The 12,461-nt window shown below is 35.6% G+C and overlaps 1 protein-coding gene across 1 annotated transcript; it reads right to left on the minus strand.

The window, feature by feature from the left end:
• Positions 1-338: 338 nt before the first annotated feature.
• On the minus strand, positions 339-12,377 carry Ran (RAN, member RAS oncogene family). The gene is made up of 7 exons (XM_089240928.1): positions 11,860-12,377; positions 9,749-9,785; positions 9,228-9,312; positions 7,356-7,481; positions 5,296-5,483; positions 999-1,169; positions 339-881 (listed from the first exon to the last, which is right to left on the minus strand). The coding sequence occupies exons 2-7, from the start codon at positions 9,782-9,784 to the stop codon at positions 834-836; spliced, it is 654 nt and encodes a 217-aa protein (XP_089097054.1). The 5' UTR covers position 9,785; positions 11,860-12,377; the 3' UTR covers positions 339-833.
• Positions 12,378-12,461: the final 84 nt, after the last annotated feature.

Consider the following 12,461-nt stretch of genomic DNA (forward strand, 5'->3'; position numbering starts at 1 on the left):
CAATTTTAGTCAACTGCATAATATAACTCAAGTTTCTGATAATTCAGAAATATTTTCTGGAAACAATTGATATAAAAGCTTGAAAAAATTAGATTCCAGTCACTCATTAACTTGTACTACAAAGGGCAAATCAAAAAAAGTGGGAAATCACCTTTTAATGCAGTTGAAAATATAGTTTAACAAGCATTTACGGGAAGAATTTACTAAAATTACTGGATAAAAACTTTAATGTATCAATTACATGTACTGCTCATCTGACTACAAGTTAAATACAATTTTTGTGACGAATGTTCTCACATTTATAAGTGCACAGCATAACTCAATTGATATGCATGAAACAAGAGACGGAAGTCTTTCTTTTTTATTCAAACAACCTACATTTAATCACACATTCAAGCAGCTTTCAGACCTCTCTTCAGTAAGACAATGAATACAACAAAATGACAATACTCAAGTAAATATACAGGACTGATCCACACGTTACTGTTCAATGATGGCCCCAAATGAAATTTATGGAAATAAAATCTTTATCAAGGAGAAAAAAAGCATAATATATTGAAAACGCATTACTGAAACTGAAGAGAAAAAAAAAACTAAACAGTATATTTTTGATCCAACAACTCTATAGCATAAGCTGAAATATTTTTGGTAAAGTACTCAAATAGTATCACAGATTGTGCATGTTTATTTTCACAGCATGCCTAAAGTTTTCAAAGAAGCCTGAAACATGCCAATTTTTCCGATGAATTATGTCCCAATGAGGAAAGAAACTGCAAACATTAAAACATTGTACGGGGCAAAAAACATGGGTTAGAATAATTTGAGCTCGAACTTTACAAGTCGTCATCTTCTTCATCTGGAAGTGAAGTGTTTTGCGCTTCCTAAAATACAGACATTGAAAAGGCTTGTACTTGAATAATCAAATCAAAATAAAAAAGAATATATATAAGAACTATATATTTGAAATCATCCATTACACACACAACTAAAACCAATACCTTCATATCATTCTCCAGTTTCGCTTGCCATTCTGGATCCATAGTAACTTCTGGAGGAGCCAAAGCTGGCATGGCTACAAACTCAAGATTAGGATCACCAATCAATTTCCTTGCGAGCCACAAGAAAGGTTTCTCAAAGTTGTAGTTGCTTTTGGCGCTGATGTCATAATACTTGAAAAAAAATAACAAATTGTCACAATGTGTCGCACACAAGTTGCTACTAATTTAAGTCATATACGCTACTCAATACAATGATCTCTCTACTATGCCTTTATTTCTTGCTCGTATCAGAAATGGCTAACAGCAAAACACCACTAATGACGAAAGATTTACACCACTGCAGATGCAGATCTGGGGAGGTGGGATCAAGTCAAATATGGCAATGATTAGTCCTGCAACATAAAGGACTATCCAACAAACCTAGACAATAAACGGCTCAGCCTGACAAAATTTCCTGAATCATGCACCAGTCTTTTTTTGCTATGCAGTCAACTATGATAGCCAAGAAGTAGGTCAAATTATCATTCATTATTACACTGAAGAATTAAAAAAGGCCACAGAGAGAGCAGAACTATTAAAAATGGGATGAATGGTACGACCTCATAAACCACATTGCTTTGATTCAACCATCGGGACAGCAGAAAAATAAATTTTGGCAATAAAAGCTTCTTAAATGTGTTTAAGACATACCATTATGAAACTTTTTCCCAATTTTATTTTATAAAAAAAAAACCAAATTTTATATTTTCAGTCATTGAACATTGTTTGCATTAGAGATGAGAACATAACATTCATTTCTTTTTTAAATAATGAATTTTTTTTACCAATTTTGTTTATGTTATGAAGCATAAATCAGTTTTCATTGCATAAAACATTTAAAACAAGGAAATTTTTAACATAATCACCCCCATGACAACTTTTAGTTTGTGAATATTCTCCTAGTCATGGATGACGGGGTTGGGGGCCGTTCAAGTATTACGTAAGCAAATTTCTAGCTGTTTTTGACCCCCCTTGTCAGCAAAATTTTGTCATCACTGCCCCACCACCTCTTAACATATTGGTGGGATCAGAAACGTATACAGGAAGGTGGCTCGTGCACACACCCCCCAGAAGAAAAACAAATTTTAATGTAAAAATATGTACGAAAAAAATTAAAATTGAGAGAAGATACCTTTAAATGTATTAATAGTCGATTTCTGTTCATTTCAGTGCTATTTGAAGGATAAGAACTCAAAAATTTCTCTTCAAAAAATTCATTGCAACCCTCACTTTAAGCCATAATGGTAAACCCTTAACCTTCAGGGCCACATTTGGTTTTCAGGTAATCTCTTGGGGGGGGGGGGGGGGGAAATCACATCAAACACAATTTGGTAAAAATGAACTAAGCGGCACATTTACAAATCTCTTTAATGACCTGTGGCACATTTTTCAGATTCAAAGATCATCTAAGTAACCCGTGACAGTTACAGAACACTTAAAAGATCTGTGGCACATTTAGAGATCCCTTTAGTGACATGTGGCACAGTTTTAGAGCACTTAAGCGGCCCCCAGTGCAGTTCTACATCACTAAGTTACTTGCAGAACATTTTCCAGATTTCTTAAGTGCTTTGAAACTGTGCCACGCATCACTTAAGTGGCCCGGAAACATTTCCAGAGCACTTGAAGGATCCATGAAACATTTAGAGATCACTAAAGTGGTCCTGTAGGGGACTTATCAATAGGTAGAATGTTAGTTCAGGTGCCCTATATAACTACCGAAAAGTTTTTTCCCCCATTTTTGGCATACAGAATAAGATGCCATTAAGAATATTACATATTTTTTTATAAAGGGTGGTTGATGGTGTAAGCATCATCCAAACCCCCCTCCCCTTGTCATCAAAAGTCAGCAAATCGGAAACCCCCCCTTTCCCACCGATGCTGACATTATACTTGAATGACGCCTTTAAAAAAAATTAGTTATAAAAGATTTTAGACCCTTAAAGTTCTGAAGATTAAAACCTTAAAGTTATTTAAAATTAGATAAATTTTTAGAAATTGGTCCAAAGCAGAGTAAACTCAAAGTTGATTGACAAAGGAAGCTATTCTTATACAAATCACAGGGGTGCAAGTGCCCCTCATCCATTTTGGAGCAGAAATTTTGTAAATGGAACAGAACTAAAAACTAACTGTATCTGCAATAAGAGTTATCTTTCCTCGAAACGCCAAAAGTTTCGCCAAAAATAGTTAGAACAAATACATTCTAAATAAATTTCCTTCACAAATTAAAGCCTATTTAAATTTTTTCTGAAGTATCTCATCTGTCACTACTGAAACATGAATTACTGAAATGACAAATAAAAACTATTAGACTCTTTTCAAATTAAGCATCATGCATACTGAAAACCTAGGCAGCAAGAATTTCTGCTGCTTGAACACCAAAAATCTTATTCATCCTGATATGAAGGGTTTCCGTGAAAAAAGTTAGCTTCTCACAGAATTTAAAGAAATGGTTAAATTTAAAAGCGAAATGCAAAGAATGAGAAAAATATAAATACCTTATTTGCTTAAACAATTTCTCAACATAATAGCATGTTACTAAATTAAAAAATGGGGGGTTTTTTTTTGCTGTTTTTCTCAGCCTGAAGCCTCTTCTCAACACTCTAAGAACATCTTGAAAAATTCGAAAAAAATTGTCGTTATGCCCTTGAACATAAAAGAATAAGGCACACAAAATCTTAAAGCATTGGAAGGACAGATTTTTCGCTGTTCAAACAGACTGTTGTTAACACTGAACTCTTTCACTGTCTGCATTACCATGTGCTAAAGATAAAAAGCCTTCACCAAAACTGGCAAAATTTTGAACTCTGGGCTGCTTTCAAGGTTACAAAGTTTAAATATGTCTGCCCAATATCTATCTATTCTCTGAGCTGATTTCACTTCTTTTAATTCTTTGTATTGTGATGCAACCCATTTATCACTCATAATTGATAGTTCTGTTGGCGACACAATGTTACGCAACATCCTAGCAATACGTGAAGGAGTAATGTACAATCCCAGCAATGCACAAGAGGGAGTGCGAAAAACAAGAGAGGGTGCAAATATTTCATTCTCTCCAACATGTTTTGGAAAGGTAGGCCATTTATACAGTCGAATCCTGTTTTAGCGAAAATCTCGTTTTAATGAACACTTTTCTAATCCCTCAAATAAGTTTACGTAGGAACAATGCAAACAACCTGAAATTCCTTTATAACGAAGTGATTTCTCCAGTCTCTTGGAGTTAGTTATAACGGGATTCAACTGTATATAATTTGTATCTCACAGAAGTTATGTATATATAAAATGAGCATGCTCCTTGTATAAGCTCCTTTGACTATTGTTAAGAGCATGCCCCTCCCCCACCAATGCAGGGGCGGACCATGCAGCCATATTGGGCGCCGCTCTAGGAGAGGTGCCAAATGGAATTGGTAGGGTGAAAAAATCTTTGTCGACCAAAAAAAAAAAAACAGTCAGTAGCACCAAAAATAGGTTCTGCATGGGTAGAGATTTTTTTCCTCGAGTCGGGCCCTGTTCGCTAAATCCGGATTTTCGTGATGTGAAATTGTCACGATCTGCAACCGCAGACAATAACCACACGACCGCATAATGGCTAGACGACAAAACTATGGATATTTCAGCTGGAGTTTTTACAGATCCCGTTTTTTCCCAACGATCTCCGAAAAAATTTTGGCAATTTAAACGAGTAAACCAATGTCCCCCAAAACAGAATGTTTAGCAACGATCTGTGACGAACCCTCAGCTGACTGGAAATGTTCTGCAATAAAAGTCTCCATACATGTAATAGTGTTTTTTTGCACTTTTAAAATTCGTCCAAATTGCTCAGCAGTAACATTAATTATTCTGCGACGTGCTTCGCAGATTTTGGCACATTCTGCTTTGGGGCCAATGTCCCTTTCAGATTCTTCGCAAAGGCGCAGGTGCAATCTTACGGGTAATAAAGCGAATTTACGCCGTAGATATGCTGTGTTTGAACACAGGTTGGTAGCAAAGAAATTACCATTATTTTCAGTATATAACCTTTTTCTAGCTGTAGATATTCTTTTAGCTTTACAGAGTACAGACCCGACTTCAAAAATTACATATGCTTCATTGATGAGGTCAGGGCTGAACTCCTTAAGGTTGAACAAGAATATCTACAGCAAGGGAAAAAATCCTGTTTGCTAGTAATGAGTTTGAAAGGGACAAGATATTCTTTCATGTGTAACTGTCATCAATATTCAGACAAGAGCTTTAAAGTCAAGAACATTTCATTTTAAAATACCTGGAGATTCTTCTTCCTGTGGAAAACAATGGATTTGGCTTTGACTTTCCTGTCTTTGATATCTACTTTGTTGCCACACAAGACTATAGGTATGTTCTCACAGACTCGCACAAGATCCCTGTGCCAGTTAGGAACGTTCTTGTAAGTCACACGAGATGTCACATCAAACATGATTATGGCACACTGACCTGTTTGTGAGAATACCAGTATATAAGATATTTAAACACAGAAATCAATAAAACATAAATCAAGTACTACACATCGCTTTATTTAAAATGTTATTGAAATTTTTAATGTTTGTGATAGTAAATACCATGTTCTTTTTTTAACCATACACGTTTTTAAAAATCAGTTTACCGCTAATATATAGAAATGTTCTGCCAGAAAAAAAACCCCCATAATTTTATAATTTTTTTACAACTGACTTCATTAAAAAAAAAAAGGGTACATTTTACAGAAGGTGGGGGGGGGGGGGGGGGGAAGTTTAACGATTTCTATTGCTACAACTTGGAAAAAAAATTAACGCAAATCTCTAATACAGGCATCTTCTACCCATTGCTCATGAGCATCAGTGCTCCCTGAAGTACCCAGAATACTAGATGTTCATGTCCAATTCCATGCTCGCGAACACTTGATCAACATTTCAATTGAAACACCTCGTAAAAATTACATTCAAGGATTGAAATCATCCTGATTTCATGCATTCGTATGTTAAACTTGTCGTAAGGGTGCTCTTCTTTTGATGATGAGTACAGGCAGTGCTTGCGACTGGAAAAAGGTTGAAGACCTCTGCTCTAATAAATGCACCATATACCCATGATGTTTGATATACAGTATTTTCCTGTACATCATAATCCACAAATGAAATTTCACTATTTCGAGAAAAATATAGTCAACGGGTCACATAATTGTGTGGACCATTTTGCAATGCGAATGTAAACCAATTTTACCAATAACTCTTTGAGGCACATGATTTTAAAGAAAATAAAAACCCTAGTTGCACAGAATTTTTTTTATTATAAGAAAAAAAATCTAAATGAATATTTTTTTTGTTTAACATAAAGCATTACTCAAAATAAAAAAAATTTTCTTCACTTATTTACGCATTTACCGTTGGTGCATAGCACTGCCCCCCTTCCCAACTGAATGAAAAACCTTTAATATTTTATTTAAACTGTATGACTATGGGTAACTTCAACTTTGAGGTGGGTTAAAATATATCCCACCATGCATAAAAAAACTAAGCAAAAGGTGGGACAGTTTGCAACCCAACTAGCCACAAAAAGTTAAAAAGCCATAGCAAAGACAGCAACAGGCCTACAATGACACAATTATTCAATCATTACACTTCACTCATAGGTAGAAAAATTACAGATGGCAGCACTACACATAACAAGCATCACACAGAAACAAACTTCATGTTTAGATTTACAAAGCATACATACACATCCCAACATGCACCAATTCAATAGAACTTCCAGCAGAGGAATATGGAATAGCTGCATGTACGGTTTAGTAGTAGCAATTCACACATCCTAGTCAGATATGTGCCGGAATAACGAGAATCTATACTGTATGGCAACACTATTACCAGTGTGTCGAAATACTTTAGGAGTTTCATGTATTTTCATTGGCGATTTCCAAATATTATTGGACATAAAATTCTCTTATATAAATAACAGCAAACATAACAAATGCTAAAATACGATGGACTAATGTATTGAAAATCATACAAATACATGGTTAAGCACGACATGATCTTATAAACTTAATAACTTCATGGGGACCCATAGATTCGCATATAATTTCACTGTGAAAACATATACATAGATAAATATATATATAGTCAAACCTTGTTAGTGCGTCACCCGGTTAACACGTCACTCCGCTTACCGGGTCACTTTTTAGAAGTCCCAATTGCCCTCAGGCAGGAATTGACAGCTATGACTTACTCTGTTTAATGAGTCACTCTACTTACTGTCATATTTTTGCTCTCTCAAGAGTGACTCATTAACAAGGTTTGACTGTATATATTGCAATTGTATGTCATCTTAACTCACCCTGGATGTAATAACCATCTCTCAATCCACCAAATTTTTCCTGACCAGCTGTATCCCAAACGTTGAACCTAATGGGCCCACGATTTGTATGGAAAACAAGCGGGTGAACTTCTACACCAAGAGTAGCTGAAAATTTAAAGCATTTCATATTAATGACTTGAAACGAAAATACAATGCAACAATGGTGCAAAGTCAATTTTTGTTAATTACACGTGCAAGCAATTACGTATGAATGAAATAAATGGTAAGTAGAGTCTACATCGGCTGCATACAGTCACGCCAAACCATGTAAAAACTGACTTGAACATGTTCAGTACATGTAATTTTTACAGAAAACAACGCCATGCAAATATGAGCAAGATCCACTGTTTTTAGATCAAAGAAATCAACTTGAGAATACGCCTGCTTTGAGACACTTCGCCAAAGCATGCATGTATGGTTCTGTATGTCCAGTCTGGACAGTTTCAAAAATTAAATGTGTAGACATACCAATAATGCAGACCGAATGTTTCCGAAGCTTTTAAAGAATTTAAGAGTCAAGATCTAAATTATAATTAATCTTGTAAAGTTATCACATAGCTGCCAACTTTTGAGAGTGAAATTAGAAGTCTTTGCAGTAATTCAAATTTCTCCACACAAACGATTTTCCAAAAACAATATATTTTTCACTACTTAAAACAGAATTAGGATTTTTCTCCTTTGCACAAATCATGACATTGTGTAATCCATCAACAATCAGTAAGTTAAATCCCCCGTCATTACTACTCTCAAATAAATCACACCAATAAAAACCACCATCTGGTTTGAAATAGGACAAACGCACCGCTCTGGTTACTATAGTCAATTTTTTTTGATAAGAGAGACATGGATTGGTTAAAACCCCGAATTTAACCAATCCATGTCGATCTCTTATCAAAAATTGTGACTATAGTTTTAACCATATTGGTGAATACTGCACTTCACAGGACATATGATCAAAGATGAGTCACTTTGAATATCAAAGCTGAATTGACATTTGTGTTTGGCAAATTTTATCCCATCAAAGGAAAAAATACTACTCGACACAATGGAGACAATTTATATTACGCTTGTATCATTTTGGGGATTAAAAATATAAAAAGGTACCATTTCCCCCCCCCCCCAGCTAAACTCATTCTTTAGGAATACTGCCCTCCCCAAAAAAAAACACTTAAGGATTTTCTTCTAAATCATCAAAATTTAGAATTTTATCAGAGTACGGAGATGGAGTACAAATTTGAAAGACTTGGCAGATATACAATTATAAGACCTCCTTTTCATCAAAATAATTACATTTACATAGGTGAGAGTTAGCCAACCATTCCTCACCCTGTGTAATACCAACCTTCAGTGATACACCATCTACATTCGAAAAGCCTGTACCTGCTTAGGATAGGGACACGATGGTTTTGCAGAAAAAGTAAATGTTAATAGTTCAAGTCTTGGCACATAATACTACCGAGACCATTGAGGCCAGCAGTTCTCAACCTTTTTGACTCGCAGAGCCCTTTCAAGTAAAAAATTCTATGGCAGAGCCCTGTAGACCATTTTTTTAATTATTCATTCATCAAAGTTACCGACTGATTTTCACTATTTAAAAATAACTTTTTTTTTTTAATTTTACAGATTCGTTTTAGTTTCTTTGAGCGCCCGCGGAGCCCCTGGAGAGAGCACACAAGGAGCCCGAAGGGCTCCGCGGAACATCTGTTGACAACTGCTGATTTAAGCCAATGTAGAACAAATTTCCCCCTTACAGTCAAAACTGAAAAATAATTCAGGTGGGAAAAACTAATTCTAAAAATTTTTGATCTCAAATCCACTCAATATTTTAATTAACAAATCAAATAAACTCACCAACGTATTTTTTTTCAAATTCACCAGTTAAATGCCTCTTGACGAAAGTAGTTTTACCAGTGCCACCATCACCAACCAGCACACACTATATAAATACATATTCTTATCAGCGACATATAGCATAGCATATCATAGAAGCACAATTAAAATCCAAGGTGACAATTTTTTTGTGAGATTGTGACAAAAGTTTAATCTTGTTTTCCAACCAAAACTAAGCTAGACTGATGCAATGTAAAAAATAGTCTTGAAAGTGAAATACCTCTCGATCACAATTTAATCCAACACAGTTGGTGGCAACTTATTGAAAAAACACAAAAATGTTTATGCCAAGAATAAATTTATTGCACATTTCAAACTAGTTTGTTAAACATTGATTTACAGTTACAAGTCTATGCTTTTTTACAGATGTTTTTCCCCACATAGCTAGCGAGTTAAAACAGTCAAGTGTCAAGATATTACACAAAGTTTATATTACAGAAACCAAATGTCATACAAGATTTGCAATAACAAATTGTAAATACCTTGAAGGTTGGTACGCCCATCGGAGGACTCTGCATTCTGAAAAAACAAAAACAAAACTGTATTAGATGTATTACAAAATGAGCAATAATATCAAATGAATGGCATTAAAACATTGAATTTTTTTGATTTTGAAACTGACACCAGACAAATTTCTCAGAAACAATTTTGTTCGAGAAAAATGGTCTTAAATTGTTTTTTTGACTTTCCCGGAACTTGGTACCTCCCACATTAGAAGATCCACTTAATACAAGATTTACAAGGTATGACACCAGTATATCTTTGAAGTACTGAAACAATTTATCCTTGCGAGTGGCCTTTTCCTATAATCTATCAACCTCAACATTATACGAAAGCTTAACAGATATGTGCTCTGAGACGTTTGATTGTAACTTGATCTTTGACCATTTTTGTCACACCACTGTCATTTCCTACACATAAGGGCTAATTAGACCAGGACTTACGATTCAATGATTTGGAACAGCAACATTTTACTTTTTTTTAAATAATCGCTGAAAAGGTTGGTGCGTTAACCCCTTGGTGTGGGATTTCCTACAATGGCAATCTTTTTCTGTGATCATATTGTTACCGTATCTGTTATACTTGCAAGTCAGGAAAGTTTGACAAGAACGAACTGGCTACCAAACTCATAAAACCCAGGGTTCTAATCCCCCAAGCAGAATGTTTCACATTGTTCTGCAACAAGCCCTTACTTCCCCCAATGAAAATGTTTTACAGCAAAAATTTCCATATGGTATTTTTCTACACTTTTCTTAAAATTCTTCCAGATTGTTCTGCGACATTAGTAGCAGATTTCTATATATTCTGCGTAGGGGTTCAAGTGTACCAATGCAATTTTAATGATGTCATTTCATCTACCAATCATTTGACAAGAATCCCCCAAAGCAATACACGCCATCATCTGACATTCATCGCAGAACAATCAGGAAGAATTTTAAAAATGTAAAAAACACTATTGTGGGAGATTTTACAACTTTTCTAGTCAGCCAAGGGCTTGTTACAGAACAATGCAACTGGGGGGACAAGGATGCTGCAATAACCCTTTTATTAGCCTTCTAACGGACACACATATGTCCAAGACATGCAAAGGAAGAGACTGCATATCTCTTACATACGCATGCCCGCCGCCCAAGCCACAATTTACACATCTTAAACAGTCAAACACATTTCACAATGTCGGCAAAACCTTTTAGCCCGCCCAGCAGTCCTAAACCCATGGCCTACCAGCTGAAAATTAGCCGATTATAACTATACAAAAAATTGGCATAGCTATACAGCACGATTAATATTGCTTGGTGCTTCTTTGAAATTCCCAACGTGCCACAGATTGTGTGAAAGGTTAAAGACCCTTGCTTCAAGCAATCGCAGTACTTTCAAATAAAATTTGATAACAGAAAACATAATTTACAAGAATTTTAAAATCGGGGCGCTATAGGACATGGATCTTCATAAAAAAAATTGAGTATATATGTTTCTTGCAGTGTCAACACACGTCAACATTACTTCTAGAGTAGGGGGCTCTTAATCAGTGTTTCATGGACATGTTAAGATCCCTTTATTCTAGAGAGAAAAACAAGCTAGCTGTCTATAACCACATGTACTAGGATACGAGCACTCCCCAAACTATCAAGTGCTCGTTATGAAATATGACCTTGGATTAGAAATTTCGACACGCGAATTCCTTACCGAAGTGCTCGTGTTTTAATCCAAGCAATTCTAATGAGACGCGGAATGGCATCTGGATTTCAAAACAATGAACACAGAGACCATTGTGTTTCCCGCTCAAGATCATAAACGAACCGGTAAACCATGAAAGAATTTGAGACAATATCGAGACCCTCACGAAACAACTACGCTTTCAGCAACTTCTATAGTTAACAAACTGACGTGCTACGATAACACAAATGATTATTTTCGCAATGGAATGTCAAAAAAAACTCATTATAAACAAAGGGCAGCAATAGCCTCACCTTGCCCGCTCTCAAAGATACGCCTCCAATAATTCAATAACAAAAATACAAATACTCGAAGTTAGATGGGCCAATTAATTACAGAATGCAATTAATGAATTTTATATGAATTTTAAACTTACTTTGATGAAAATGAGTAACAAAAACCGGTCAATATTCGTTATATTTTTTTTTCAAACTTCAGCCGAGTCATTCACGGTGTTGCCAGAGGACGATTGCAAAGCTGTCAGCAGCTTTATTAGTAAATTTCGAAATGGCGGGTTAAAACCAGTTTAATCCGGTTTATGCAAAACCAAAATTTGCAAAAAGAGAAAAGAAAATTCGAAAATTTTGAAAAAAAAAAATATTTTATGTCTCTTTCTTTTTTTTTCTATGATAAGTGAGTGCCTCTGCGCATGTTGTTTCTGCTGATTTTCCGAAGAAAATTTCTACAAAATAATAAACAGTCGCTTTTCGGTTTCTTTCACTGGAAAATGTCGTTGCCAAAGGAAGGGGGCGATGAAATTGTACTTCTTCTTCCTCCCCAAACAATGAAATGCGAGAAAATGACTGAATGAATGGAATCACCTGATTTGCACAGCTTGCACAGTACAGTTCCTTCTCCCAGAAAGAAACTCTTGGATGCAAAGCCACTTGAAAGACTCAATGCAGCTTCCCTTGGATGTGACCCAAGGCCGTAGCTGGGGGGGGGGGGAGAGTTAGGGGTGTAGTCCCCGTAATGAGA

This window comes from Pholcus phalangioides, unplaced genomic scaffold, assembly GCF_987345545.1.
Source record: "Pholcus phalangioides strain wild (caught in Gottingen) unplaced genomic scaffold, Ppha-v1.0 ptg000013l_1, whole genome shotgun sequence".
In the NCBI taxonomy this organism is placed as follows: Eukaryota; Metazoa; Arthropoda; class Arachnida; order Araneae; family Pholcidae; genus Pholcus; species Pholcus phalangioides.

Excerpts from the sequence above, each read along its gene's own strand:
- Ran (XM_089240928.1), bottom strand. The coding sequence starts at position 9,784 with ATGCAGAGTCCTCCGATGGGCGTACCAACCTTCAAG. Across the intron at positions 5,484-7,355 it reads AGATGGTTATTACATCCAGG|GTCAGTGTGCCATAATCATG; the intron begins GTGAGTTAAGAT and ends TCTCACAAACAG. Across the intron at positions 1,170-5,295 it reads ACAGGAAGAAGAATCTCCAG|TATTATGACATCAGCGCCAA; the intron begins GTATTTTAAAAT and ends TTTTTTTTCAAG.